Source organism: Echeneis naucrates, chromosome 7 (genome assembly GCF_900963305.1).
Source record: "Echeneis naucrates chromosome 7, fEcheNa1.1, whole genome shotgun sequence".
NCBI classification, from domain to species: Eukaryota; Metazoa; Chordata; class Actinopteri; order Carangiformes; family Echeneidae; genus Echeneis; species Echeneis naucrates.
Window position 1 is genome coordinate 10,063,827 of NC_042517.1, and position 27,739 is coordinate 10,091,565.

The window sequence follows — 27,739 nt, forward strand, 5'->3', positions numbered from 1 at the left end:
TGAGGCATCTATGCATAAAAATAAAAAATAAAAAAAAAGATATGCAAAGGGAAAAGATTGATTTCATTACAAGCAGCGGGATTTGGGGATATTATAAGGTTGAGGGTTTTGGCACACCATCAATGAATTTTAGTTGCATCCAAATAAAGTTTATGTGCACGGTGTGATTATGGATGGTGGGAGGAAAGCCAAGATGTTGTTTGGTGATCTGAAGGATTTAAAATCTAATATAAGCAGCTTATTGCTTTGGATTTGGTTACAGGCAAACATCAATCTCTAGGATAGTCTCACAATAACAAGACATAATGATAGAGATCCAAACTTGGATATTTGCACGTACCCTCAATGTTATATTCTATGCAGTTTTAAGCTACTCTTTATTATAATAGTAGCTTGTTTATGACATGATTGTGAATGCAATGATAATAAGAAGAGCACCACATAAAATCTTGTCTGGAGAAAATGAGTTGCAATGACCTGTGGCCTGAGAGTTGCACTTTACACTGCAACAAAGCATTGCAAAGCCTCCAGAGAGCTTGTAAGCAAGGGAGATTTTCAGTCAGTGTTGTTTTCTGGATACCAAAAACAGCCCAGTGAAATAGTAAAATCAGATAGAATTTAAAATTTGATTTATTTAAACTTATTTAAAAATCCAGCTGATAGAATAACTCACCATTTCAGGAAAGACACTGGAAACAGCAATCCATCGTGTAGCCAAGATAGACCAGTAATTAATATATGTCTTTTTACAGCCAGTCAGTTTTTGGAATATTGAGCCAAAAAGATAAACTATGAAATTATTGAGTGTGAGCAGGCCACTGACACGCGATCAGTTTCCTTACTGTTTTCAGCCCTTATGCTGTTAAACTAACCAACTACTCACCATAGATCATGACATGTAATATTGTTGTAATCAGCTAACTCTTGGATAGGAAAGAAGGAACATTTCTCAGTATACTTGGATTATTCTTATGCTTACAAATTTAGTTTCTTATTTGTTCACTAGACTAACAGTCAGACAACAACAAATACATACATTCACACATTTGGTACACAAAAGAGGGGCTTTCATCAAAGCCACTTCAGTTATTACTATAAAGGTGAAACATGATATTAGACAGGAACTTATACCCAATGACGCTTATCTATTTGTATCATCATTAATGTACAATACACATATACTGTATAGTTGACAGAGTAAAGCAGCAGCAGCACAACAGCCCAGGAGTTTATGTTGGATAAAGCCATATTGTTTTTTTTATATCCATATACAGTATCCATGAATCTATTCAACTTCCTTTCAAGGTAATGGCCTTGTAGATTCTGACAGTGAAAAGCTGTAGCATTGTGCTTTATGGCTTGTACGAGAAATCAATTCTCTCTACACCTTCAGCCACATCAGTTAAAGGCCACAGAGCATACCAACACATGGATCACTCACTGCATGAGGCAAAGTACTGTGTGTGTGTGTGTGGGGGGGGGGGGGGGGGGGGGGGGGGTGAGAGAGAGAATGCACACATACTAGTGCTCATGAATACAGGCATCTATAAAAGTGATAACTTTACCAACCAAGATACAAGGTCCATGTTAGCCTCGCCAAAGTAACTGGAATTAATTCTCAAAGGGAAGTTCACCACATGGATTCCTGATGCTGCTTGGTAAATTTAACGGGGCTCAGTCGAAGCCTATTCTTGATATTTTCTGAAAGGTGACGAACCAGCTTTTGCAGCACAAATGTTTCAAACAAGTGGTAGAAAGAAATATGTCTCCTGCTCATAACAGCCAGCTGTCAAACCAACAGCTTCTCTTTCCAGAGTAGCAAGACCCAAAAGGTGGGGAGTAACTGACACAAGGGGAAACGAAAATGTTGCTTTCACTCCCAACTTCCTCTTGAACTCTGGCTGAACTCTTTCTTGTTTGGATGGATGATACAAGACGAAGTCTCTGTGCTCGAGAGATGAAGTGTCATGACTACTTCTAAACTGACAGAGTAGCTGGCAGCAGCCATCCCTTTGCTGTGTTTCAGATAAAACCCAACTCCTATGATATAAATATCATATTCCACAACCTTTCAGATGGCTTGTTTTCTTCTACAGCTTTTGAATTCTGTCTGCAACCAAGGTGATGCTAAGTATCAGGGACAGAAATAGTGAATTACATTCATATTCAGCGAAGATTAATCTTAAATATCACAGTAAGTAAGTAAGTACGAGTAGCACCGTCCTCTCCCAGTGAACAGAAAATAGAGCAGCGTGGAGGTTTGTTTACAAGAGCACAGGCCTGGTTGGAATAATGAAGGCCAGATATCTCAGCAACGGGTAAACTAATCATTAAATCAGTGGCGCTTGTTATGAACTCTGCCATAGACCTGCAGTTTTAAAATTTGTGGTTCAATTGTAGCATCTTCATAATTTGTCAAACTCAGATGATAGAAAATCAAAAAGACGCTGGACAAACTGTGCTACCACGTGAAATAATAATACCTGAGCATTTCGGCAGTTGTGATTCTTCTAATCAGACTGCTGTCTGGCTTTTGACGAAAACAAACTTTCTGATGATTGTGAGAACATCACACCTTCCTTTTAAAGGTCATGTGGTCCAGGGTGAAGGGTCATATCAACTCAATAGGAATCAAATGATGCCTGTAGATGAAGTGATCCTAAACTAACACCCTGACTTGTTTAGCCTGAGCCTCATCTACACTGGATACGCTGCTTGGACCAGCAGTTAAGGTAATCAATTCAATGGCAGTTTAAAGTCGATAAACATTGTTCAGAGCATGCAGTTCCCTCTTAACATACCATGTAATATTCCTTATTGTGTGATGTCTTTATTACATAATGAAAGCTGCAGCAAGCTCCAAAGTTGTTCACTGTAGCATTATCTCGATCAATAACATGAAAGACGATGACATGGGGTGCTTAAGTGGAATTAGTTAAATACAAACCTCTGTCTTCCAATCAGACCACTGAGGGCCGTGCGTTATATATTTTTTGTCCAGAAACTGGATCACTTAGAATAAAATAAGTCCCTCGTACTGGAGAAACCTACAATGTGACCAGCTGTGGAAACCTGTGACTTTAGCAGAGTGTAAATAAGTAGTTTTACTAATGAAGATCTGACATAATGATGCAGAATACACACCTGAGAGCGAGCCACCTGTTTTCTCCTCACACTGACACACCAAGTGAACTCAGTTGTCTGCTAATAACTTAGTCATGGCTTTCTCTCAGCAAGTCAATTTTCATAATATATCGTGCACCATTTATATTTTCATACTTCCACTGAATCTTACTTCATCAGAGGCCCATTCCCTTTTGCTTTTATCTTTTACTTCATACTTTGCTATTTATTTTACTTTTTACATTCTATATGTATTAGTATGTACATATTTCTAGTATAATTATTATTTATAGTTTGATTCAACTGTATTGAAACCAAATTTCCCCTTGTTATTACTAAAATATTTCACATTTTCATTCGAATAAATTGTGTTATTTTGTTTGTAATTTAGTTTGTTATTTATGAGTGCACACACTGGATGGATGAATAACAGCAATTTGAAGAAATACCACAGAAGAGTTCATAGCGGGCTATCTATGTCTATGTCTCTATATTCTGATTGCATATTCTATAAGACCATAATGTATTCTGCATTGTAATGTCTACCAGAAAAACATGTTTTTAAATTAGTGACAATGTCCTTTCCCAGCTAATACACAAGGTCCTAATTTTCTCATTTCGGGTAACAAGATGAAGGATTAACTTGGCTGCCAGGAGAGAGAATGTGAACCAGATGGGGTGATCAGTTAGTTTAGCTGCTCACTGGCCAATCAAATTAAAATTGAGTTGGGAGTTATCCCCCCCTACAACCAAAAAAAGGAATAAGAAAATAAAAATAAATAATATATATACATATATATATATATATATATCTTTGAGCTGACAAATGAAATACAGCATTAAAAACTTTCATTCTGGCACTGTTCAATAACGAAGCAGCTTCTGTACGATTATTGCACTCTGTATTCTCTGTAATTCTGATAGAAAGAACAATGCAGCAAATCTCACACTGCAGGCTTTGGGGGCATTTTGAGAGTAAAAATGCATCATCAGATAACATATGAATTTCAAGACCTTTTTTCATACCAGGTAATAGCAGCAGGAACGCAAAACAATTGGTATATGATTCATGAGAAACGAATGAAGTGGAGGATGAGTATCCTTAGACAGGCCGGTATGTGTGAAAAAAGCACTATGGGCAGAATTTTTTTTAGCATTGTTATAGAGGGAAAGGTTTTCTCATAGATAGATATTCATAGACATCTCTCACTGCTCTGTGTGTGTGCACCTGTCTGTTTACAGCCATTAATGTAAGTAATGTTTCCCTTCCTTCAGCCTAATGCCAGGGCTGTGATGACGCATACATCTGCTCTTTGCCACACTCAACCCTCCCACCCTCTGCTCACCCCACCCACAATGGCAGTCTTCTTCATATGTCAGCCTCACACCGGCATTGGCCTTTCTAACCACTGGAGGCTTTAACCAATTTGTCAGGTTTGGCACACACACGACTCAAGATGCCTCCCTCTCTCCACCACTACCCATGCCCTCTCCATTCCTCGTTGAACGCCTGTGAGACAGTGCCGTCTGTGCCAGTGGGCATTTTGGTACCTGATGGCGGGGCCCACCTGCCACCACTGTGACATCCAGGCTTGCCCAATCTGCCTTTCCAGCCCAGCAGGCACCAGCTGGCTGGACAGCCTGCATGCTGATAGATGGACAGTTGTAGGCTGGCTGATCACTCATATTCACCAGCCAGGCCTAACTAACTGATGACACAAAAAATAATAAAATGCAGCTGTCATTGTGTCCATGCATGGTTATAGTTGATGCAATCAAAGACGAGAGGACGCAGAGCAACAAATAGAAAGATAAATAAATACATTCTTCTTTTCACCGCTGCTGACTACACCGCTACAGCCTGTACTGCATTAGAGGTAGAAAGCGTGTTGCCACATCCGTACTTTGACTTCTTGGCCGCTAAAGAGTAAGATAAGCAATTGCTCATTTTTTCCATGCCTTCTCACTATCTAATCATTTTGTCCACCCATTGCTACATTGGGCAACTTAGGTAGTTTGCAAAATCTGGAGAAAAAAGTAAAAATCTGAAACAACTAATATCAACAAGGATCGTTCAAAGAAGCATATCGAGTACCAAATGTGGGAGGCAAACTGGAGTGTTTAATACTCAGATAGCTATGTTGGTGTCAGCTGTGCATGAGCAACTCTTCACTCCCACTGCTCCGTAATACTGGATGTTACTGGTTCCGGCATCCTTTCCAAGAGCAATGTAATAATATCAAGGCAATGTTGCTCAAAAACTTGAAAAACCCTGACTTTTCCCCAGACTGGCCCTTTGTGATATGGAGGGAACTATGTAACTTTACAGGATCACTGATCCGATATCCATCTCTATTTGCCAGCTCCTGAATGGCTGCAGCAGAATGAGTGCAAAAAGAAATCCGAGCCAGGACCAGTACATATGTCTGAATTTGCTCCAAGGCAAGGCAGTGCCTCTGCAGAGCTATGCAGTAATTCTATTCAGCTATACCTAATGCCCAAAATACCCTTATCATCTTGGGTTGCACACTCCACATACCCCCCAGCGAGGATCCAAAATTATCACTCTGTTGTAGCCCTGAAGATGAACATTGCTCTGCCCTGAGCTGTCATCAATTGAACTGTTCATTCTTTTAATTTGAATTATCTAAATAGGCTAAGATGGACCAGTATATTATAGTTTGATGCTGGCTTGATGGATTATTGGATATTAAACCCGACAATCCAATTAAGGGTTAGGGTTATTTTGTTGTCAGTCTAAACAGACAACTAAGCTCATGTTTAAAAACTGAACACTCTGCTGTGAGACCTACAGAGAAATAAAGTGAAAAGATAATGTCAACATATACACACATCTGCACAATACTGCAGCACTTTGTATTGAATAGGCCAAAACTCATAGTGCACAATGTCAGCCTCACAGAGACAGAAATGGAGAAAACCTGCACCCTCGCACATCCTACCACAAACAAAGTAAATGTCATTTCATCACTGCCACTGCAGATGCCGATGATCTGAAAGCACCTCATTTCGAATAATTGCTGACAAAATCTTAGGATGCCCTGCAGCAGACAACCCCCCCCCTCCAAGTCCCTGTCAATTCACATCATTCAAAAACCACTGGGGGGCTCCATGCCTGACGAGCACACACTTTCCTCATCTCCTATCTCAGCCCATTAAGAGTCATTCTCTGGGGCCATAGAGCAGACCTATCAGCTTCCCCTGTGCAGATTTCTACGCTACACTCCCATCCATTTGTAATTGCAGTAAAGACTCACATAGATTCAGCTGCTTTAATTTCCAGTTTTATTTCCTTTTATGATCGCTGAGTCACTGGCAACGGTATGGTAACAAATTATTCTCACCCACGTCATCTTGACGAACAAATTTGTGTTAATATTTGTAAGCCGGAGCCTGGGGCAAACATGTAAAATCAAGGCCATCTAGAGACTGACGGGGGGTCTTAGTTCATGCAGCATAAAAACAATGATGCCCACCGCCCACCATCATCCACTGATGAAGCTTTCCATCAGCGTAATGAGAGTTTTAATCATTGCTCACAGTGGTCTATCCACATGTTGCGCTATCCATTACACTGGCCTGTCACCTTCATGGAGTGACAGCATATTCAAAGCCCTCTTTCAAATGTCTTTCTGTGGCAATGTGACATTTAGATTGTACTCGAGCATTTTCTTTCTCCTTCTCTCGCTTCTTTTTTTACTCCCCCCCTGCATCCTAACCCGACACAGTTCAGCATTTGAACTTTATGGCAGCTGAATATATGCAAAGTCACCGATTACCGAGCACACTCTCATGCCATCTGCTGCTGTGTGTGAGAGCGCTGTCAGCATCAGTTTTGAGGAAAGGCAAGATGAAGGACAGAGGGCAACATAAATTTACATACCTAAGGGCCTCTCGAAGGCATTAATGCGTACTAACCCAAAACATCAAATAAAATCAACCTGACATTACCAAAATGCGGCTCTGCCTGAACTTCAGGTAGAGCTGGATAAATAATATATGTGTGTCATAGCAGGTGAGTGGGGTGGGGTGGGGGGTGGATATGCAGGCTTCACTAGTATTAAGGTTGTGATGTCAAACAAAAGCCACAGCTTGTGCGTCAAGGTGTGCTGGTAACTGACTGTCAGGAAAACACTTTTCATTACTGCTCAATAGCTTGACAAGGCCAGGGAGAAGTGTGTATGTGCGTGTTAGTATGTGGGTGGGCTACGTAAATACACACTACACTGAGCAAACACATCAGAGACGCCACATGATATATTTCAAATCTATACTGCTTTGTAATCAGTCTAACTCACCAGACGCTTCACCCAGCCGATGACTACATGTATATGTAAATGAATGACCTTTAAGCATATGGTTACAGACTAACATCGCTCTTCATTAACTTGCTTTATAGGCAAGTAATTGCTACCTCCAACCACATGTTCAGGTTTCAGCCTTATTAATTATACCAACACAGAGTCTTTCCAGCTGAAATACAACCTGCAGTAGGTGGCGATTCCTTCTAAACATGGAATTCATTAGGAAACTTACTACAGTAGATGCCAGCAGAGGAGCTAAATGACGTTTGCCAAAGGCAGTTGTCCTATTTCCAATTTTTGTTGCACTTTTGGAGACTGCTCTGATAAGTAACCATCTGTTGGGTAAATTTGTCAAATAAATGACCATAAAAGGTGCCATAAATATGAAACCTGGGGACGACTATAATTTTTCCCTCCTACAACCCATTAATTTTCTTATTGCCATAGACAGAGAGGGATCCAAAAGCCATCTACATCGACAAAACCACTAATGAGATTTGGTTCTCACAGCTTGTAGTAACTCATTGCAGTCTTTTATATGACTCCATTAGGCTGTTATATCATTGCTGTGTTTTAAGCTTCTTTGTTTTTCAGTCACCTGGCTGATGTCCTACATCAATTGGTTCTCAGTGACGGTGGCTTTAGCTATCCCTCCTCATCAAACTAATGAAAAGGAGCGTTAAAGGGTATGAAAAGGCATAATAGGGATGTTGCAAAATATCAGGTTTTCCAGACACTGTTGTCAGCAGACAAAAGACAGCTGGGAAATGCAATTCATGGAAAAACCTGTAATCTGTTTGAGGATGTTCTACACTTGAATACCTCCACTGGGATTTTGACAGGACCATATCATAACAGTAAAAGAAGACAACAGTTGAAATTATATTTTCATTCTTGGGTTTGATGCAAAAAAGGCAGTGATCGGATGTTCTGCATTTTGACGTGAAAATGTGGTCAGAATACGTATGTCTTTCCAAAAATGTCCCCTATGTTATTATATATACCAGACAGTATAGTCTTTCACATTTCCTTAGAGTGTGAAAATAACAGTGTATTCAATATATAGATATTGAGGTAGCATAATGTAACTAACAACGTACTCAAATCATAACCAGAGAGCAGTGACATTTGAAAAAACTGCAGAAATGCATGCCAAGACCTTTTTTGCATGCATTACCAGAACTGGAGAGGGTTAGACGTTATGTGAAAGCCGACATTTTTCAACAGCTACAATATGAAAGTGTCTTTGAAAATGTGCACATTGTGTCTTTATTCTATACTGTATCTGCATGTTAAGAATCTACTGTGAGTTCTTGCTGATAAAACGCATCTTGTATAAAAAAAATTTTGTCCTTTTAGTCATTGCAGAACTGATTCAATAAAACCTAAATATATCGTAGATGGATAGTAATGTAACATCCTCTCAATAAAACTGTGGCTCAAATGTGATTAGGCACAGGTTTTAAATGCTGTTTCGACACATGATGGTTATACTGGGAAATTAGGGGTGCATGTCACACCAAACACGGTGAGAATACAAATGTCTAATCACTTCTCATAAAAGCACTTATTGTGTGAAAAGAATTCTCTGATATGCTGACAATTGAATGTTAACGCTGTACAAAGAATGACGGGACCCTACCAAGCAGGAAGGATCGGCACCCACGCATAAAAATTTCAATCACACAGCAAAGTAATTTTACTGAAATGCCATGTTAGGTTAGTGAGTCTGAGGTGTGATGCTGAGGGAAGGCAGTGTTGGGAACAGGCTGGGTGTGTGTTCTTTGTTTCACTGGGAATAAAACACAGGGATATTGAATATTTCCACAGCAGTTTTTGAACTCACTGGCGCTCTGAGACATACATGGGCATGCAGTTTTGCTGGTTTGCTGTGGAGGATCCCACTTGCTTTAAAGTACATGTGAAATATGGGTTAAACCAAGTAAAATGCCAAATGCTGCATGCTGTGCCGATGCTGGGCTAAAGTGCCGGCACCTTCGTTTCAATTCAATCACTAGGCGTATATACAGTCTTGTCATGTCCTGGGTTGATCTTCTCTTCACCTTTAAAGAAGCAACTGCTTTTTAAGCAAATAGCCTCCCGATATTCATAATCCGATTTGATATCTAATGTCAATGGCCAGGGAGGGTTTCTGTGAACAGAATTAGAAAACACTACCTAACTGTGGTCTCAGTGGTGTTTTAACATGCAGGGCTTGTCGGCTCATTAATGATGTATGGAGACAGCAAATCCTCCATGCAAAATTATCTAATGGGCCTTACTCATCCTTGATCTTCCAGATAACCCTATCTGGAAAATTAATGCATTTTTGTTTGGTTATCATGAGAAGTAGAATCCATATTTATGTCAAATGATTCCCTGACATAATGCAAAAGCTTTTGAAGAGCCTGAGGTACAAAATCATGCCTATTGTTTTAAGATAGTAATGCTGTCAATAATCTTGTGAATGCTTGACCAACCATGCTTGGCTCGAATACTGTTGCTCTGAAAATGATGCTGGATTAGTCATTAAAAGCAATAAAACTGGCTTCTCTAATAATCATTGAATAGTAAAAAAATAAATGTTATCATCCCTCATGAGAGGCAGTTAACAATCAGCTGCAGGAAAACGTCCAATGGTTTGTCCAAAATTTGCATTCGTAAAAGTATTTGTATATTTTCAGTCAAAGTAAATCAAGGTTAACTCTACAGAAGTCAGTGACATTCAAACAAGACCAAAAAGAAATTCAGTCGGCTGATTTACCCTGGCAGCTTCAAATTGTACCATCATCATTTCTTTGGAAAAAAAAATAAAAAATACGAGAGCAGCTGTCAAAAAGTTTTACTACTAAAACTGTCTACAGCATTAAGTGTGTTGTAGTGTAAGCACAAAGAGATCTAATCTAAATATACATTTAAAAAACATGTATCCACTAAGATTTAGAATGCTTTTTGGATTTCTTCTTGGCATGGGATTTTATTTTGGTTTAAGCAAGCATATATCTGACCAGCACAGTTTCAAGTTGAAGCTAAGCACATTAGCCAGAGCACAGTTTGCATGAACTCAGCAGCAGGGGATATTGAGACTTGATTAAAGATCAGGTTAAATTATGATTAATGTACAGACGTGTCCTGACAAAGGAAAACTAAACAGTGAAAGACTGAAAATGTAGAATTAATCTCATATTTCATTAATATTACATAACTTTAGAAATTTGGGAAACTTAAGATAATGAAGACGTGCTGGCTAATTGACATTTACCAGGTGTACGAAAATGTACAAAGCTGTTTAGCAATTTTAATTGTAGTGCTTGACTGCTTAGTGTCAAAAGTAGACATTAATTTGCAGAACATTTCGGTGGAAGAGATTTTTCAGAATAGTCTGATGTCTGATGAATAGCATGATGTCTGTCTGCATTCATTTTGTAATTTACTGCCTTCCTCTGGCCACAGGCTATAATCTCTGCAACCCAGGTTGACTAACAGCTGTGGAATCTATTGTTTCTGTCATTTTTGTGGGTGTGTCAGTATCCCATCAACAAAAGGAGGGGCCAAACAAGCAGAGGGACATTTTATAGAAGTCTGAAAGTCTGCTGTTGAAGATAAATCTGGGATCTCAAAAGGTACCTAGCTATAGATAGATGCCTTTGCTTGTCAAGATGACCTCCATGTTTTTGGGATCCATTATGTATTAATGCGAATTATTACGTGCATATTATGAGACATTATACACTTGCTCACGAGTGCTATATTGAGTAGCTTTTAATAAATGGTTTTGCAAAGAAAAGCCTTCAATACCATGTTTGTTCAGTTTGCATGTTTACACTTATATCTATATATAAATAAATATATACATAGTAGCCAAGGATTTAAATAATCTAACATTTATTTTTATTTATCATCTCTGTAATTCTGAGACATATTTTCCATATACTGCAGATTCAGCATGTCTGTCAGCATGTCACTTCGGAAAAATAATCCAAACATTTTTTCAGCAGGTGAAGATGTCAAGGCAGCAGGAAAGAGACTGCAAGTGCAGGAAAGGCAGGCAGCTCAAAATCATGAGACAGGACAGGCCCTGAACTAAGATCTGACTACTGTCATGACAAGCTGCTTTAGGCTGTCCTTTTTTTTTGGTCATTGTAATAGCTAAGTTACACATTGAGTTGAGTTTGTGGATGAGGTCGGGGGGGTGGTTAGGGTGTATTTTAGGGTGTAACAGTAGTTAGCTAATGTGGCAAACAAGCAAAGTGTCAAAGCCATCTGTACAACCATACTAAATACATTACTCCGGGAATGCTATAGCTTAATTTTTGTAAAATTTTGTAGCAATGCTATAGACCAGTGATTAAACTGAAAATAACGACTTAGCTTGCTTGAACTGGAACATCTTTATGACGACAGAACAGAAAATGCAATTAGATGTAGCTCTGGAAAAGGCTTTTCAAGTTGTTGAATGGCTGAGAGGTATATCTAACTTTAACACAGCTTGGCAGCATTCAAATATTTGTTCAAATTCACATAGCAAGGAAATGTACCCGGGACAATATGACCAGTCCTGATTCATCACAGGCGCAGGCTTACCTCCAGTCCATCTAAACATCCTGGGCTCATCATCACCTACTGGTGGAGATTTTTGACTTGCACCGCATCAATGTGGACACATTGTTGAATACAGATAAAACCAACTGGTTTGGTGACCAATGAAATGAGAATATAAAAAGCTGTCAGGAGCCATTACACAAAAACCTTTAAAAAGTAAAATAATGGACATAGAAATAAAAAAAAAATCTTCCAGCTAAATGTCACTTCTCTGTCACTCCACTAATTCCCAGCTGGTCGTGGTATTCTCTTCCATACACAAAGAGAAAATTAGAACAGCACAAACTGTGACCACAGGCTGAAGTTCTGGGTCAGTTTTACATCCACTCAGCATTTCTTTATTTCAGCAGCCCCACAGCGCCACAGCAAAGCTAAATGCAGTGCGTGTTTAAGAGACGGTTGTGCGTATACCACATATACAGATATATACAACTCCCTGCAGACTACAACCAAAAAACTATCCATGAAGTACCTCCATTTATTCATAAGTATTAGCCTTGGTGGGATGAACATAGCAGGCAAATGAAACCCATCTGGCAGTAGAAATGCAATTAAGGTAAGATAGGCCTCATAGCAAGTTTAGTGCTGCTGGTAGTGCCATGTGACACCCCCTACAAAGCTTCCCTCTGGACTCCCACTTTGCCAGCTGCGAAATGAACCAGCGACCCTTAGCACACACCTCCTTCCTACACTGCCGCTAGTGATAAATTACCTAATCCCTCCATCCCCATTTCTATTATATACCCTAGGCTTGTTAAGAAAAACTAGAAGGAGAGAAAGGGGCCTGAAAAAGACAGCAGAGGTGGGTGTATGGGGGGAAAAAGACCTACTGACAGAGACACAATGACAGGGGGAAGATATACAGGCCAAACAATGGCAGGAATCTGTAGCCATAATCTGCAGTATCAAAAGGACATATGTGTGTGTGCCTTTTTTGATGCTGAAAAAGAGCCACTTTGAACCACTTAGAACTGCATTTCAAGACAATTATGTCAGGCATAAACCATCGAGGGAGAGATATACAGATAGGTGTCAGCCTCTGATCATGTATCATTTCAGTAACATTGTTAAGTTTGCAAGAATGGGCCAGTCAGTAAATCTTTTTTCTGCATTCTTTGTGATGCTGATGTGAGTTTTATGAATCTTCACCACGGATGAATGTAACTCCATCATTGAACATGCACAATGCACGCATCATTTTGGCTGAGCAGGGAAGCAGCCACAAGGGACAATGACATCAGTGCTCAAAGCTTCCCAGTGGAATGCTTATCATCACTCACACTGGCAGACGCACTGCTATGGAAACAGAGTGTGAGTATACATTAGATGAAAAGAGTACCACAAGGCACGCATGCACACACACACACACAAACAGAGAGACATAACTGCAAAACAAAGTGACAGGGGCAGTCCATTGAAAACAATGCTAACATAACCAAACTGTTCCTGACCAGCTGTGTAAGGCAGCCCGTGTTCACATTTTCCTTTTTGAAAAAAGCACTACAGGGGTCAACCAAGGACTAAATGACTCCCTGTCAATGTGGAGGAAAAGTTAGCCGGCAGTGCTTTTCCTGTGAATGTGAGAGTGAGGAAACACAGCAGACCCATTACTGAGTTTGATCTCGGAAGTATCTGAAAGAGATGTGGTTTCAGAGCTGTGCGTTGCCTAAGCCAAGATATTAGATCGCTGTGCCAGCTGACTGCTATGAAAACGACAAGTGTGAGGGTATGCATGTGCCAGAAGTTGAAAGGACACGACAACCCATGGGCCCAAATACCACACATGCATGGGGCCGCCCACCGTGCTCATGCATGTCCACTGAGGCAAATACACACATCTGGCAACAATGTATGTGTCAAACTGAGTATATAACGAGTTGGAAAAGGACAAACAAAGCAGCTGTAACACACACACACACACACACACACACACAGGATAGCATTCTACAGACTGGGCAGCCATTCAAACAGCTCTCGGTAACAGTAACCCACAGCAACCCTAAAACCAGCCCCCTTTCCCTTCCTCCTCAAGAGACACAGATCCATTGCCCAGTTAAGGGAGTACAGAAAGAACCAGCAGACTGAGTGCCTGGGAGTGAAAAGAGGCTGTAACTTTACCCACTCTGCCCTTACTAAAGTGCAGCTCTACCCCCTTCTTAAAAGTTCAGGAGGTTAATTATTCAACATGTGAAGGGATTTGCTGGACAACTGAGAGTGGACAAAGGCTGGCCGAAACCTCTCACCTCTTTTGTTCACCACTCACTCACTTTCAGATATGCATTTATTCCTGTGGATGCAGGCATGAGCCGGAGCTTTTTCAACTCTCTCATCCATCACACACAGCAACACATGTACACAGGGAACATTATACACAGCTGCACCATGCTGCACTTATCCTTCTTCACATGTTCGCAGCTTCCTAGCTCACACTCAATTTCACTCTCCATGCAGCCCTCTTACCGTTGTGGTTGTGCTGCAGGCTCTCAACCATGCTGACAGAGGAGTCGGTTGCCCCCAGCTCGGCCAGTCTCCGGCTGGTGGCGCTCAGCTCTGACCGCAGGTTGGTCACCTCCTGGCTGGCCGACTGAATGGCCCCATCGATGCGCTGGGCCAGCTGCTTATTGTCATCCATCATTTTCAGGATTTTTGCCTGAGGAGGAGAGTGGAATCCAGACAAGATGTCATGCTGACAAGTTGACCATTTCACGTGGAGATAAATCCTCAAAGCAGTTTGTCCTTTCTGTTAAAGAGAGGCATCCGGCTCAGGGGTAACGTGTATCTGCTGGAAGGAGTGTACCCGTTGGAGAGAGTGTATGTATGGAGGGAGTGTGTCAGTTTGCAAGCATGTCTGTGTGCGTGTCCACGAGTTCCCTAACAGCATGAGTGTGTGTGGGCATATGTGTGTAAGAGAGCCGGCACTGCCCCCGTGAAATGTGCTACCCGCAGCAGACTGTTGAAAGGACACAGAGCATTGAGAGATGACAGGCACCTTTTTAAATGGACTGTACCACTTGCAGAGGAAGTCACGGGGGGGAGGGCGTGAGTAAGCTGGACCATATAAGCACATGGAAGTTATAGGTCCCTCGGCACAGCTGCTCTCAGGAGATATGGCTGTAAGATTCTGGGATTGTGTGTTTTTGAACTGGCATGAGGAATTTCTTTAAGCTGTAAAAACTGACTTCAGTGAAAAACAGTAGCTTTCTGTGTGTACTACATGCACCTCCCTTTGCGGGCTCACAAACAAAGGGAAGGAGATAATTAGTTTGACAAAGAGGCAGTTGAGGGGAAAAACAATAACAGTTATACAAACAAAGCTTTCATCACACTATCAAGGTAAAGTGTTTTTCTTAAAGCCTTGTTGTAATTTTTAAGAAAAATCAGAACGATTCTGGTTTGTGAAGAAATTTGTCAGCTGGAGTGGCAATGAGCAGTGTTTCTCCTTTCCTCGGGGCTGTTCGCTGATTTCCTCAAAGTAGACTATAAATCAAGCTCACAGTGTTGAAACGAGTTTTTTCATCAATTAGCTGATTTACAGAAAATAAATAAAGCATAAATCCTGAAACATTTGCTTAATTCAGCTTTTCACCTGTGAAAGTCTGCCATTGCATTTTCCCTCTTGGAAAGTTCAATTTCGGGTGTTTTACAAACAAAGTTATATAACAATTTTTTAAAATACTCCCAATAAAGCAAAAAGGTAAGAGCACTCCATCGGATAATTGCTGCCATGAGTCATGAGATGGTGGCACATACAGACGGTGTGGCCCTGTTCTAGTGCAGTTCTATGTAGTCCACCAGGTCCACGTGTTACATCATGCAATGACAATAAAGGATTTTTTTATTCCATATGTTTCATCTGGCAACAAGTTATTTAACCCTAAATGACACAATTACTAGCTTCTCATTTCTTAAACTTCCATATATTCAATCAAAGTCACTAAAGCAAGTCCAGCTCATCTAACCAAGCCAGACCGAAATTAGCACCATCTTCCAATTAAGCCTCAAGTTGTTCCATAAACTCAACCAAGCGTTATTTAATCAAGGCTGATTCAGGCCCAGCTTACATAGCCTGGTTTTGTTCACGTCTCCTTGCTATAAAAGAAGCGCTGACTAATGGATGGATGAAAAACCGAAGAAATGATGAGCAGAGATGCAAAAGTTAGAGCAGCACTTTTTGTGGCAAGCAAACACTCCAGGTGGAGCTTAATAAGGAATATGCCTTTGTATGACATTTTCTGCACAAATAAACTTACACTTTATCTTTTTTTTTTTTTAGGAATCAACATTCAACTCACTAGAATAAGAGACTATATTATCAGTCGTCTAATTTCTAAATTCTAACTGTAGATGTTGGATTTCTAACAGACATAACTAGAATACATTTAACGTTTTCAATTGGTCTTATTCCATGAGGTGTGTGGAGGTGTGGACCCTAATGACCTTTGACCTATATTTTCATTCTTCACTTTTAATATTTCAACAGAGGCAGCCTCAATGACTTCCACATAAACCACAGATAATGACCAAATATAAAAATATATATTTCGAGTAGTAAGTATTTAATAATGAAATAGTAGAAATATTTGTGTTTTTTTTTTTGTTGTTGTTGTTGTTTTAATTTCAAGCCACCAAAAAGCAAGCAAACAATGGGCCACTGCTAGCGGTGGAGGCTCTACATCAGAAAAACTAACTCCAGCAGACAAACACTCAGCTCCATCAGGGGAGAACACAGACTGAGGGAATAAAGGGCGGTACATCGACACTAATAATTTACCAAGGTGCTTGGGGATAGAGCACCTCGGTAACCACAGATGCTGAAGCCACACCTGGTCCATGTGAGAGTAGGTCCTGCTTTTTGGAGAAAACACTTTTCATTACATGCAAATGTGTCCTCACTTGCCGCAACAGCCCCAGTGTTCCTCTATTTGCAGTTAGATGGCCCAGGTACATATAGGACCCCTGACGAGGACAAAGTAAACTCTCCTTATCTCCCAGCATTCTCTTGCTTGGCAAGACCTTCAGCATCTCCCACACAGTAGAGAAGTATCCCCAGGCATTTCAGGCAAAGTACCGCAGTGCAATAACCCCAGACTGCACAGTGGTCAGCTTGGCTCAGCCACGTGGTTTTACTGAGGTGAGGTTCCAGCAGACTACACAGGAAAACTATGTTAGGTCTGCTGAACTGGTATCTCTCCCACAGATAACCATTTGGGAAGGCAGATGGGTTCTCTCTGTCTCTGACTGGTGGTCTAAACGCTCTCTGCAAATATTTGAGCATCTTCCCTCGCTGGGTCATCAATACCTGGACAGATTGTTGGCAGGAAACAGAACAGTCTTATGTCACTCTGGACTCTGCAATAAGTTCAATGTCCTTTTTACTTCATTTCATGTCAAGACTTTGGAGTTGCATTTGTTGTGCATCTTGGCCAATATGAATAAGCTTTATTTATGAACTGAATTTGCAAACAATACAATTGCTATGAGATGATATTTAAAGCTTTTTTAATTTTCACAACCTGGACAATAAACTTGTGACACCTTGACACACAGCTAAACTGAGCCTGAGTTAGCTTGCCTAGATATAAAATATAAATATAATTATAAATCATGTTGATGGAAGGGTTGGGTTTAGGGTTAGGAGAAACATAGCTTTTCCTTAACCTGGTTTTGTGGAAGACCGCTCCTGTCAGAAAACATATCCTCTGGTCATTGGAAAACACGTTCCTGTTTTTCAGAAGGGTCAAATTATTGGCCTGCATCAAGCAGAGAAAACAACTTGCTGAAAATACCAAAATTGGGTTAAGGTCTGTCCAACACTCTGGTGAGTCAAATCATTTTTATAAACCAGTGTCAGACTGCCACACCTCTAACACCTGCACTGCGAATGAATTATAAACTGTTGTGTTCTTTCTTTTCTTCACAGCAGAGCACAAGTACAGGGCAGCAAACACGGTGACTGCCACCTGTTTACAGATAGAGCCAATCATTCACTGCAAATGAAACATTAATGCCTCTTTCTTCGCTCTGCAGCGCCAAAGTGGGGGGTAGTAGAGAGTATCTACAGTCGGGGTGTTTTTATTGTGCTGAAGCACTGAGAGAGAGAGGGGGAGAGGGGGACATCCTCTGTGTATCTACCTATTAATATTAATTAACCATCTTTCAGTTTTTTCATGTAACACAATACTTGACAAACATACTACCTAAAATCTTCCTACATCTTAAGTTCACAAAAACTTTTGCGAGATGTACACTAGATAATATTATATACCTGATATAGATTTTGAATTTTTATGTAATGACGATCAATTAGTATGGGAACAGAAGTGAGAAGTTGATGACAGTTTTGGTGTACTTTGCCAGAAAAACAATATCAGTGTCAAACAAATGTGATCCAGTCTCATTCACAAAGAAGCTGGTTTCAATAAAAACTAAGGATGTGTTTTCTGGAACATTGACTGTAATTGTTTGTTATTCAGTTATGAATATACAACGCAGAGATACTGCATCAATCAATACTACTATACTAATATTGGAAAGATGGGTATATGTTATGTGGAAATGGTCCCCAGTGCTTTTAGCTTCTTCACATTCAGTCACGCCACTGCAGTTTCCAGCAGCGGTAGCCATTGCTGCTGTCCTTAGTTAAAATACGCAGGTAAATCTCCTATAAACACACACAAGTGAGAGACCAGCTGGTGAACATAAAAATAGAATAAATGCAAGTTACTTTTGTTCCACTACAAGTAGTCAAATTATGTCAAATGTTGTTTTTGTGGCTTTTCTGATTCCCCCACCTGGAAGGTTTAATGCATAAAACCAAGGTTTTAGTTTTTAACTAAATTTCTAGGCAGGAAATTCTTCTGCTCCACAAATCACATGGCGAAATAAAAGCATGATCCATGGTCCGATTATAGGACACTTCAGGAGCGCAGGTAGCTCTACCCCCCCCAGGCAGTTTTGTCAGACGTTACTGAGTGGACAGCGACAGAATTTCATTACACCATTTACAAAAATTCCAAATTTCTTGTGCTCTGTATAAAATTCTACATATGTGAAAATATGCTTTTAACAGAGTAGACTAATTTGTTGTAAAAGTAAGATATCATAATCAACTATTCAGTCATGCAGTTTTTGGACATCGAGGGTGAGAAAACTGCCCTGTTCCCACCCGATGATACAATTAAGTCCTATTTTCACAGCTATTATCTGACATTCAGCAGTCAAGGCATGCCCATTCACTCTGCAGTACAGCTCTCCAGTTATCGTTTCCTGAGGTTATGTGAACGAAGACCCCAACTCATTCTGCATGTGGTAAGCACTGATCAGATACCACACTGCACAAGCTAGAGTTGTGAGCAACTGCAGTTTACTCACAGAAAATGTTACGTCAGCCTCAGGCACTGTGGGCGTGTCTGTGCGTCTGTGTGGGACAAACAAAGACATCCACATTCTCAAATAAAACTTAACTCACCGTCCCCTACAGTATGCAAGCAAGAAAATGGGGAACAGTAAACACACACACAAATCGTTCATCCATCTGCCCAGACACGCGTCACCCTTCCCTCTCAGTAAATGAACATCGTGTTGTTATTTATAGACCACCCTGCTGCTGCATATGATACATTAGTCACAGGGGAGGGCAGGCACAGACACACATATTCGTTCACACTCACTCACACACACACACACACACACACACACACACACACACACTAGGGGGCTAATAATCCTGAAGTCATTTGATGTTCGTTTATGAAATTCATCTCTTGTCAGGTGTCATAAAAATCCATTGTACCCTTCTGAGTAATTGAGATGCCTTAGTCTCTAAGTGTGTAAACTGATTTGTTTGCATCTATTTATATATCTAACGATCCCACCCCAACACAGAGTAAGTGTCTGCAGAATGTAACCTGGACGCTTTAAACCACGTCATAGTAATGACTGTATAAATATGCATCTGTAAAATGACTAAATGCACACATTTTATAGAATCTGTATTTTGTAAATGCCAAATAACATTTATCTGAAATTATCTTTTTTCAGTGGTGAAGAACATGAAGGTTTCACCTTGAAAAAAGAAAATGATATTCACAGAGCAGCTTTTGAACATGACAGAAATTTGGGATGCTATTGAGTATCTTTACCTTTACTCAAACATGACAAAGCTTTGGCTTTCTTCTCTGGTTAAGACAAGATGAAAACCTGAAAATTAGCATCAGTCGAAACTGCTGTTGCCCTAAATTTTTCATGATTGGTCCCGTCACCAATATCTTATTCAAAAAACTATCAGGGACAGACGTCAGACAATGGTTAGTGAGGAAATTAAAGACAGAAACAATATCTGGTTAATTGGGGTCTTGCTCCATACATGAACTTGATTGTGGATGCAGCACAAAAATGACCCATGTCTCAAGTCTCTCTCTGGGGGTTTTGAATGTGTCTGCTGGTCAGTGAAGGGAATCTGGACCCAGCGGCTGAACTGAGGATCAGTAATTAGTGGGTGTGCTGGGGGTTGGGATTAGCATATGAATGGAGACAGTGGGGAGTGTGATCAGCACTCTGTGACCAGTCTTCATTGTGTCCTCAAAGATGATGCGTCCGCACAGCACGGTCTTTTGCAGCCAAGTCACCGGCTTCAACACAAGTGACAAAAAAAAGTTGCAGCCCTGTACGCAGCTGTTTTTAAGCTTGGCTGATTTAATTTTTTACTCACTGGGGTGATATTTTGTTGCTAAGCAATAACAGTGAAGATGCACAAGCACTCACTGGGATGGTATTTGTTGCCTGGCAACACTAGAAACCAAATTCAACCATGGTATTTAAATTGAATAAGAAACAAAAGAAAATGGAAAAAGCTTTGATGCGATGTTTTCTCTTTTTGTGTATATGACAATCATCCAGTGAAATAGTAGCAGTCTTTTAAAACCTATGGCTTCAGGTTTTCTTGCTAGAATTACAAATACAAACTACATTTAGGAAGATGCATCATATTTGTCATATTTTGTGCAATTTTGTGCCTCTACACCAGGGCAGTAACAATATTTTTTATGTTGTTGGTTCGTTGAGTACCCCTTGGAGGAAATTCTTTAAATTTGCCATCCACATAATTCAGACACAACATCAACCATTTTCATTTCAGTGGTCAAAAAGGGTCAAATTTGTGGAGATATCAAAAAACACAGTTCTGCTATTATGAATATGGTATCTCTGTAATTCCTGAGGAAAATTTTGGACACAAACATTAACTTCAATTCAAACAGGTCCTGGGGTGCTGGATGGTGGGCAAAGGGGCAAAGTGATCGCTGTGATCTCACAAAATATGTTTTTGGCTATAACTGTGACTATAAATGTTCCAGAAAAACAAATCATTTGTTATTCAGAAATGATGCTACAACTCTGTTACACCCGTTTTACGCCAGCAATACAGAGGAAATGACTGTACACTGACACTGTAAGATGTGCTATACAGAAAAAAACTGTACCGATGCTTAAATGTTACTTTTTTATGTCTTAGGTTTCTCGTAGACCCAACCACCCAACAAATGCTGTGTATTTTCTTTTCTTTGTAGCCTTGTATAATTGAGAGAAGCATAAAAAGACAGCTAAGGCCTGAGATATTATTTTTTCTATTTTTGAACCCCTTATCCTTTGATCATTAATTAATCGCTGCATGTGCCCAAAGGAAACTTTTCTCAGAGGAGCTGGCAGACGACACACAGAAACACCCTTGTGTGCTCAATCCCAAACTTTGCCTATGTGCTAGTAAAGAACAAATTCAACGGGCAAAGTTTAATCAGAGAGGCAACATTGAGTATGACACCTTTGACAAGTATAACACTTTATAGCTCTACAGAGGAGTAGATATCATATCTTCAATACCTGCTGCTTTTAGCCATCAACGCTCTGCCTGGGTACCTGCTATGCAGATAATCTAAATACTATGTTAAGATACCTACCCCACATTCGGGGTTCACTGTTTCAGACTATGCCTCTGCAATGCAGAACTTAGGGGCTGCACCAAAATCACCTGCTCACTGATAGCATCTGGAAAGGCCAGCCAATGAGGTGGAAAAGGTGCTGTAATGCAGGGCCTTGCTGTTGTGAATACTTGGGTTGCTTCTTTTGTTTCTTTTTTTTGTTTGTTTTTTGTTTTTTGTTTTTTTGAGAAAAAGGAAATGGTTTCATTTCCCCAGAGGAGTAATAAAATTGAGTTTTTGTAGCTCAATGCTATCTTGATCCCTTATCAAGATCATCTTATCTTAGGGCAGAATGGGGCTTGAGGGGGGGGGGGCTCTCTCTCTGCAGCAAAACACAGCAGGCACAAATAAACACATGCAGTGATGGGGCCAGAAAAAGAGGGAGCCCGTGCAAAATAGAGACAATAACAAGACAAACTGACTAAGAGTATAGGGATGTTCCTTAATAAGATTATAACATATACCACGGCTGTGTCATTTATGACTGCTGTTGTGCAAAAAGTCCTTCAGCTTGTCACTTGGGATAAAGAGGTCGCTGACAAGACCCAAAGGAAAAAGACCAAGTATGCCCTCAGGCATCTTCTTCAAATAGATGGCATAAACTGGTTCAACAGATCCTGCAAGGCAGGACCAGAGCGATCCGAAACTACTGCGCTCATACACGGAAGAGGCAACAAACAAGAATTGTTCACCAAAGTTTTAGTTTTTCTGAGTCTCATCCAAAGCACCATGCTGGGTTGTGTTTCAGCGGACATTAGGTCAATCTGGTGCTGCAAATTCTGTCACATTATGGAACAAATACGTTTTGGAAAATAAAATTAGATCAATAAACAAAGGAATCCAAACTTGTCTGAACAATAATTGTGGTTTCAACATGAAATTGACAGTGAAACTATATAGTTGATCTGTTATTGAGGATAAGATCAACTTCAAGTTGACAGTCAAGTGAAATCAACAGCCTTTGCTTATATGAGGCGCGGAGCAGATGATGATGCTTTGCTGCTTTTCGTTAAGTTTCTTAAAATGAAAATGACCCAGTAATTAGCAGCTTTTCCATATCAATTACAACGCGCACTATCGCAATCATAAGGGCAAGAAGAGGGAGCAGATGAGTAAGAGAGGTTACAGTGTCATTCCATTGGGCGGGGTCAAACTAAGACAAAGAACAGACACGAGCCGCATGAAAACACAGAATTATACTTACTGCACTAATCTGTTTATTCTCAGCTCTCCACTTCCTCCACTGTTTAAACTGTCAGAAAATGGATAATGCAGAGCAGCTGGAGGATGCGACAGAGACAGATCCAAGGGCATTGGCGACTCTCTGCCGCACCCACAGGGATTAGATGGACAGTTGTATAACCAAAAGGTCACCACTTTGACACCCACTACACCCAGAGTCAGTCTGAACTGAATTCCAATAGTGCTAGTGGGGTGGGGGGGCACTTAACCACAGGTTCTTAATCGATAAACTTTCCCAACACACTCTAGTGGGTGAATGTATGCAGGACAATGTTTTTACACATTGGACAAGATAACTTAGTAATAAGAAACTGGTTACTGAAACCACAAATGCTCACCAGGCCCTGTCGCCTTTCATTGTGACTTTTTATTGTGAATTTTCAGTTCACAACAACGCTTTTACCAACCTTGTTTTCTGTCACAGCAGGCAGCTGTTTTCAGACCATAAGCTCTGATGAAGCCATGGTGAGCTACCTGCCACAGCCAGGAGCAGCTAAATAGCACAGCCACCGTAAAAGCAGAGAGAGTATTGGATATAACGCCAAATGAATGCTAATCTGGCTCTGTTCCTGCTAGAAGGATAAACAGCTAAAGCATCTATATTTTTCCATCTGTGTTGTTTTTCTTTTTCTTTTATTTACAGTACCTGCTCCCTCATTACCATTCTATCCTAAAGACTGACTGCAATTATAATCACCTCACTGAGATGATAGAACTTAATGTCAGGCAGCAAGCAGGCTCCCAGCAAGGGGATATTGATGTCCTCGCTACTGTTAGCAGTGCATGTACCGCCGCCTAGGCAATAAAATACAGAGATGCAAATGGATAAACACAGTTTGTCGACTTGCAGATAAGTTTTCCATCCTGTCTGACAAGAGTGGGGTGGTTGGAGGTGGGGAAGTGTGCCATTGGAGCATCCTCATCTTAACTCAACCTCGTTCTTCTAATCTGTTGTCTAATTCACGTTAACATCTTGCTCAGAGGGTGGGAGCTGGCATGCCTGTGGGCCTTGGCTCCATTGTAGAGGCTCAAGGCTAACCTTGGACACAAACAGGTTTGTGGACTTTGATGTGAATTAAACTACATGCTCCTTTGAAGTGAGACGAACCAGGAACAAAGAACTCACACAGGTTTGAAAAGCTAAAGAGGGAAATGTTTGTTTTATATCTGGATACGCGACACTATCCATCACCTCCCACTGAAGGAGGTGAAGGCAGTGATTGTGTTAGAGATGACAGTGTGGAATGGATTTTGTGCTTGAGCAGATATTCAAATCAAACAACCCGCAATTTAAAAAGAATCCAACCATAGCTGGTGGACAAAGAAACATGTTGTTCTCTATACTAACCCTAACCCTACTCATGTTGGACCCCATCTGCAAAGGTGACTATGATAAAAAAAGGCTTTTTTATTATTGCTTATGTTCATTTTATAATATATTTCTAATATACTGAAAGCGAGACAATGGCTTTTCACGTAATATTCTTTCGTTTAGTGATACACAGCTGTATTTTCTTTTAACTCAACATTCAAACTTTAAAAATTGAGTATCTTAATAAAATAACATTAGCATATTCACTACCTCTGCAAATTTGTTCAAGGACAATTCTTTTTAAGTGTGGCTCAGAAATTAGTGAAGCTTAGTTTTATTTTCAGATCCACACACACAGATGTTTGCAAAACAAAATGAACCAAAAAGCCTATTCAAACACCAAATGCCCGTGATGGCAGATCAAAGACTCTAAATGCAGTTCACGACTGCCATTAAAATGAGTCCTGAACAATGTCATTGGCTGGTGGCCTGAAGAGCTCACAGATGGTCCATTTTTCCTTCTGAATGGTAGTGTGAGGTTACCCATCTGATGCTGTTAGCACTCCGCGGACTAAAATCCCTGCATAGGTGTGTGCTGTTTCACTTAGTGTAGTTAATTGCTTGTGTGTATGTTTCTGCATGAATATCTCTCTTTGTGGGTGTGTGTGTGAGAGAGAGAGAAAGAAAGCGTATTTGAGGTTGAGGGCCACCTCCTGTCTCCTCTGCTCAGTATTCAGCAGCTGTTGTCTCTGTGACGAGGACAGAGAAGAGCTGTGTTTAGGTGCTGTAGGGGGGTAGATGCTCGCTAGCTTGATTCCATCTTTCAAAACCATTTTCCTTCAAAGGCACAGCACATGGAAGACAAGCCTTTCTACTCTACAACTAAGGTGGTAAAAATAGGGTTATGAGATTTTTTTTTTATGTATAAAATCTATAAAATGTAGCTTAGTTCCAAGTTTCCGACAGATCCACTCAAAGTTTGAAATGAAATTCAGACTCATTCTAAAGTAATCTCTCTACCCTATGTGTTTGGATGAAATTGATCAAATCTTTATTCAACGAAAAGAAGAAATAAAACTTTAATTTGCATTTCTGAGCTGACATCACCTACACATTATTATCTCTGTAGGGCCATAAATATCTGGTACGCAAATATTAGTATATAGTTTTGATATTTATTTTGTTGACATTCATCAATCAGACTGATCACCAGCAGGTTTGTTCAAGATGTGCTTTGTATCATCTATGATTTCATCCCACTCATATGTAACTTACATCAGCCTGGTGTTTAACCAGTTCTGAGTAGTAGTATAATTCCAAGCCAATGCCTTACTCTTTCTTCATATCAGACAATATACAAAATAGCTTCATTGTCACTAAAATGTCTAGCTTCTCACAAAGCAGGGAAGGAAAATTCGAACTTAAATAATCAAACTAGTCTTCTGCAGTTTCTAAATAAAGGCATGCCATCAGCTATTTTTTTGGCTATTTTTCCAACGGCCGGAAGCAAATTCTTCTTCTCTATTTATTTGACTTTGCTTTTCAGCTTTTAACATCTCCATTACTGCCATGATAAAAATCTAAAACAAACAAAAAGACAATACAGATTTGATATATTCCCTGCTTATTTACAGATCTCAAATTTCAAGAGTATACTGCAAGAATTTCATGTCCAATTACATTTTATAGAAGCAAATTAATGTCTGGAAAAGCATGCAAAATACATCCAAATGCATCATAAAGATGAGGTAAATTATAAGTGGTTTGTAGTGTAAGCATTTAACCCTGAACAAATACAAAGAAGTTGTAAAACACACATTTTAATTTTATTTTGACACGCTATTCAAGTCCACACTTTTAGCGCTTTTATTTCACTAGCCTAAACAGGTTGTAAGCACCATGTCAGGAAATTGAACGGTGTCCTCCTGAGCTGTCTGAGCAAACTGCTGAGGACCAAGTGGTAAAACAGTAGCAGAACGGTAACATCCTGAGCATAGCATATTTCCAGGATCCCCACAAAGGCACAGCTCAGATGGACTCGTCATGTGATCAGAATGCCCTGCCAAAGACTGCAAAAAAAAAAAAAAAAAAGGCTAAAAAATAGCAAGAGAGCACCAAAGAAATCAGTTCAAGGTTACCCATGAAGAGTTCTTGCAGACTTTTAATATTGACCTGAAAAATGGGAATACTGCAGCACAAATTTGCCAAGAAGGGTGGAGGGGGTCATCCGTTAGCAATTTTTCACAAAATCTTAAATTTATCTAAAGGAATGTTGGTGGACTGCAGAGACATAATCCAGGGTGACAAGGAAAAATCTTTGATATTCTTCCAACCAAGCTACCGTATATAATGAGATTTCACAAAGAATCAGAGTTATAACCATCCTATAAAAATGTATAATTGCTGCAGAAGATAAGGATCCTTGAAAAAGTGAATCATAATTGAAAATACTGATAAATGATGTTGCTTTACGATTACAATTCTCTGTGATTTTCATATCCAAGTTAACTCTGTGTCAATGAGTTGATCTAGCTCACCACGTCAAACTACACTTTGTAAATAAATGGGATTAATATGAATTCCTGAAGATGTTTACACGATTCATTTGCTGTATAATTAAGTGTCCCACTGTCATCATGGTTACAGAGTAGAGGCAGGAATGGGAGCTAGCAATAGGAATGGAGAGAGGAACCATAGGGAATCAGCCTTTCCATCACTTCTGGCATTTTCTATTGTGCTTCTTCTCAAAATATGCAGATCATTGCAAATGAAGTCATTACCTTCGATATTAAATTAGCGGAGAGTGCTTGCTGACAGACTAAGTGCTGATTATGGGAACAATGAGATGTAGAAACCTTTGGGTGTTTTGTGATTACCACCTGAGCCGAGGAGGCAGGAACCAGCCACAATCAGCACCTTTATTAAATACGATACAAGGCTCATGTTGTGTGGGAGGGGTAAGTGTTCCTAAAAAGAATGTCCCTCACATCTGAGGTCTTTTTGTTTTCCTGTGCACAGTCAATTCATTGAGAAGTGTGATTCTTCTACATTGGAAATAAAATTTGAATTGGAATTTGGACAGAATTTGGGCTTAGAACTTCTTGTCAAGTTAGCAAATGTGCCCTTTCCTGACAATTTCCTGCCCCCTAGTAAAGGGTAAA

At 40.1% G+C, this 27,739-nt stretch overlaps 1 protein-coding gene across 1 annotated transcript in view; it reads right to left on the reverse strand.

Moving 5' to 3' along the window:
- The window catches only part of kazna (kazrin, periplakin interacting protein a), a 103,992-nt gene extending 88,997 nt beyond the window's left edge, over positions 1–14,995 (reverse strand). The window contains exon 1 of the mRNA XM_029506606.1: positions 14,620–14,995. Within this exon, the coding sequence (XP_029362466.1) occupies positions 14,620–14,685 (66 nt within the window). The 5' untranslated portion in view covers positions 14,686–14,995. The remainder of the gene's footprint in view (positions 1–14,619) is intronic.
- Between the last annotated feature and the right edge of the window lie 12,744 nt (positions 14,996–27,739).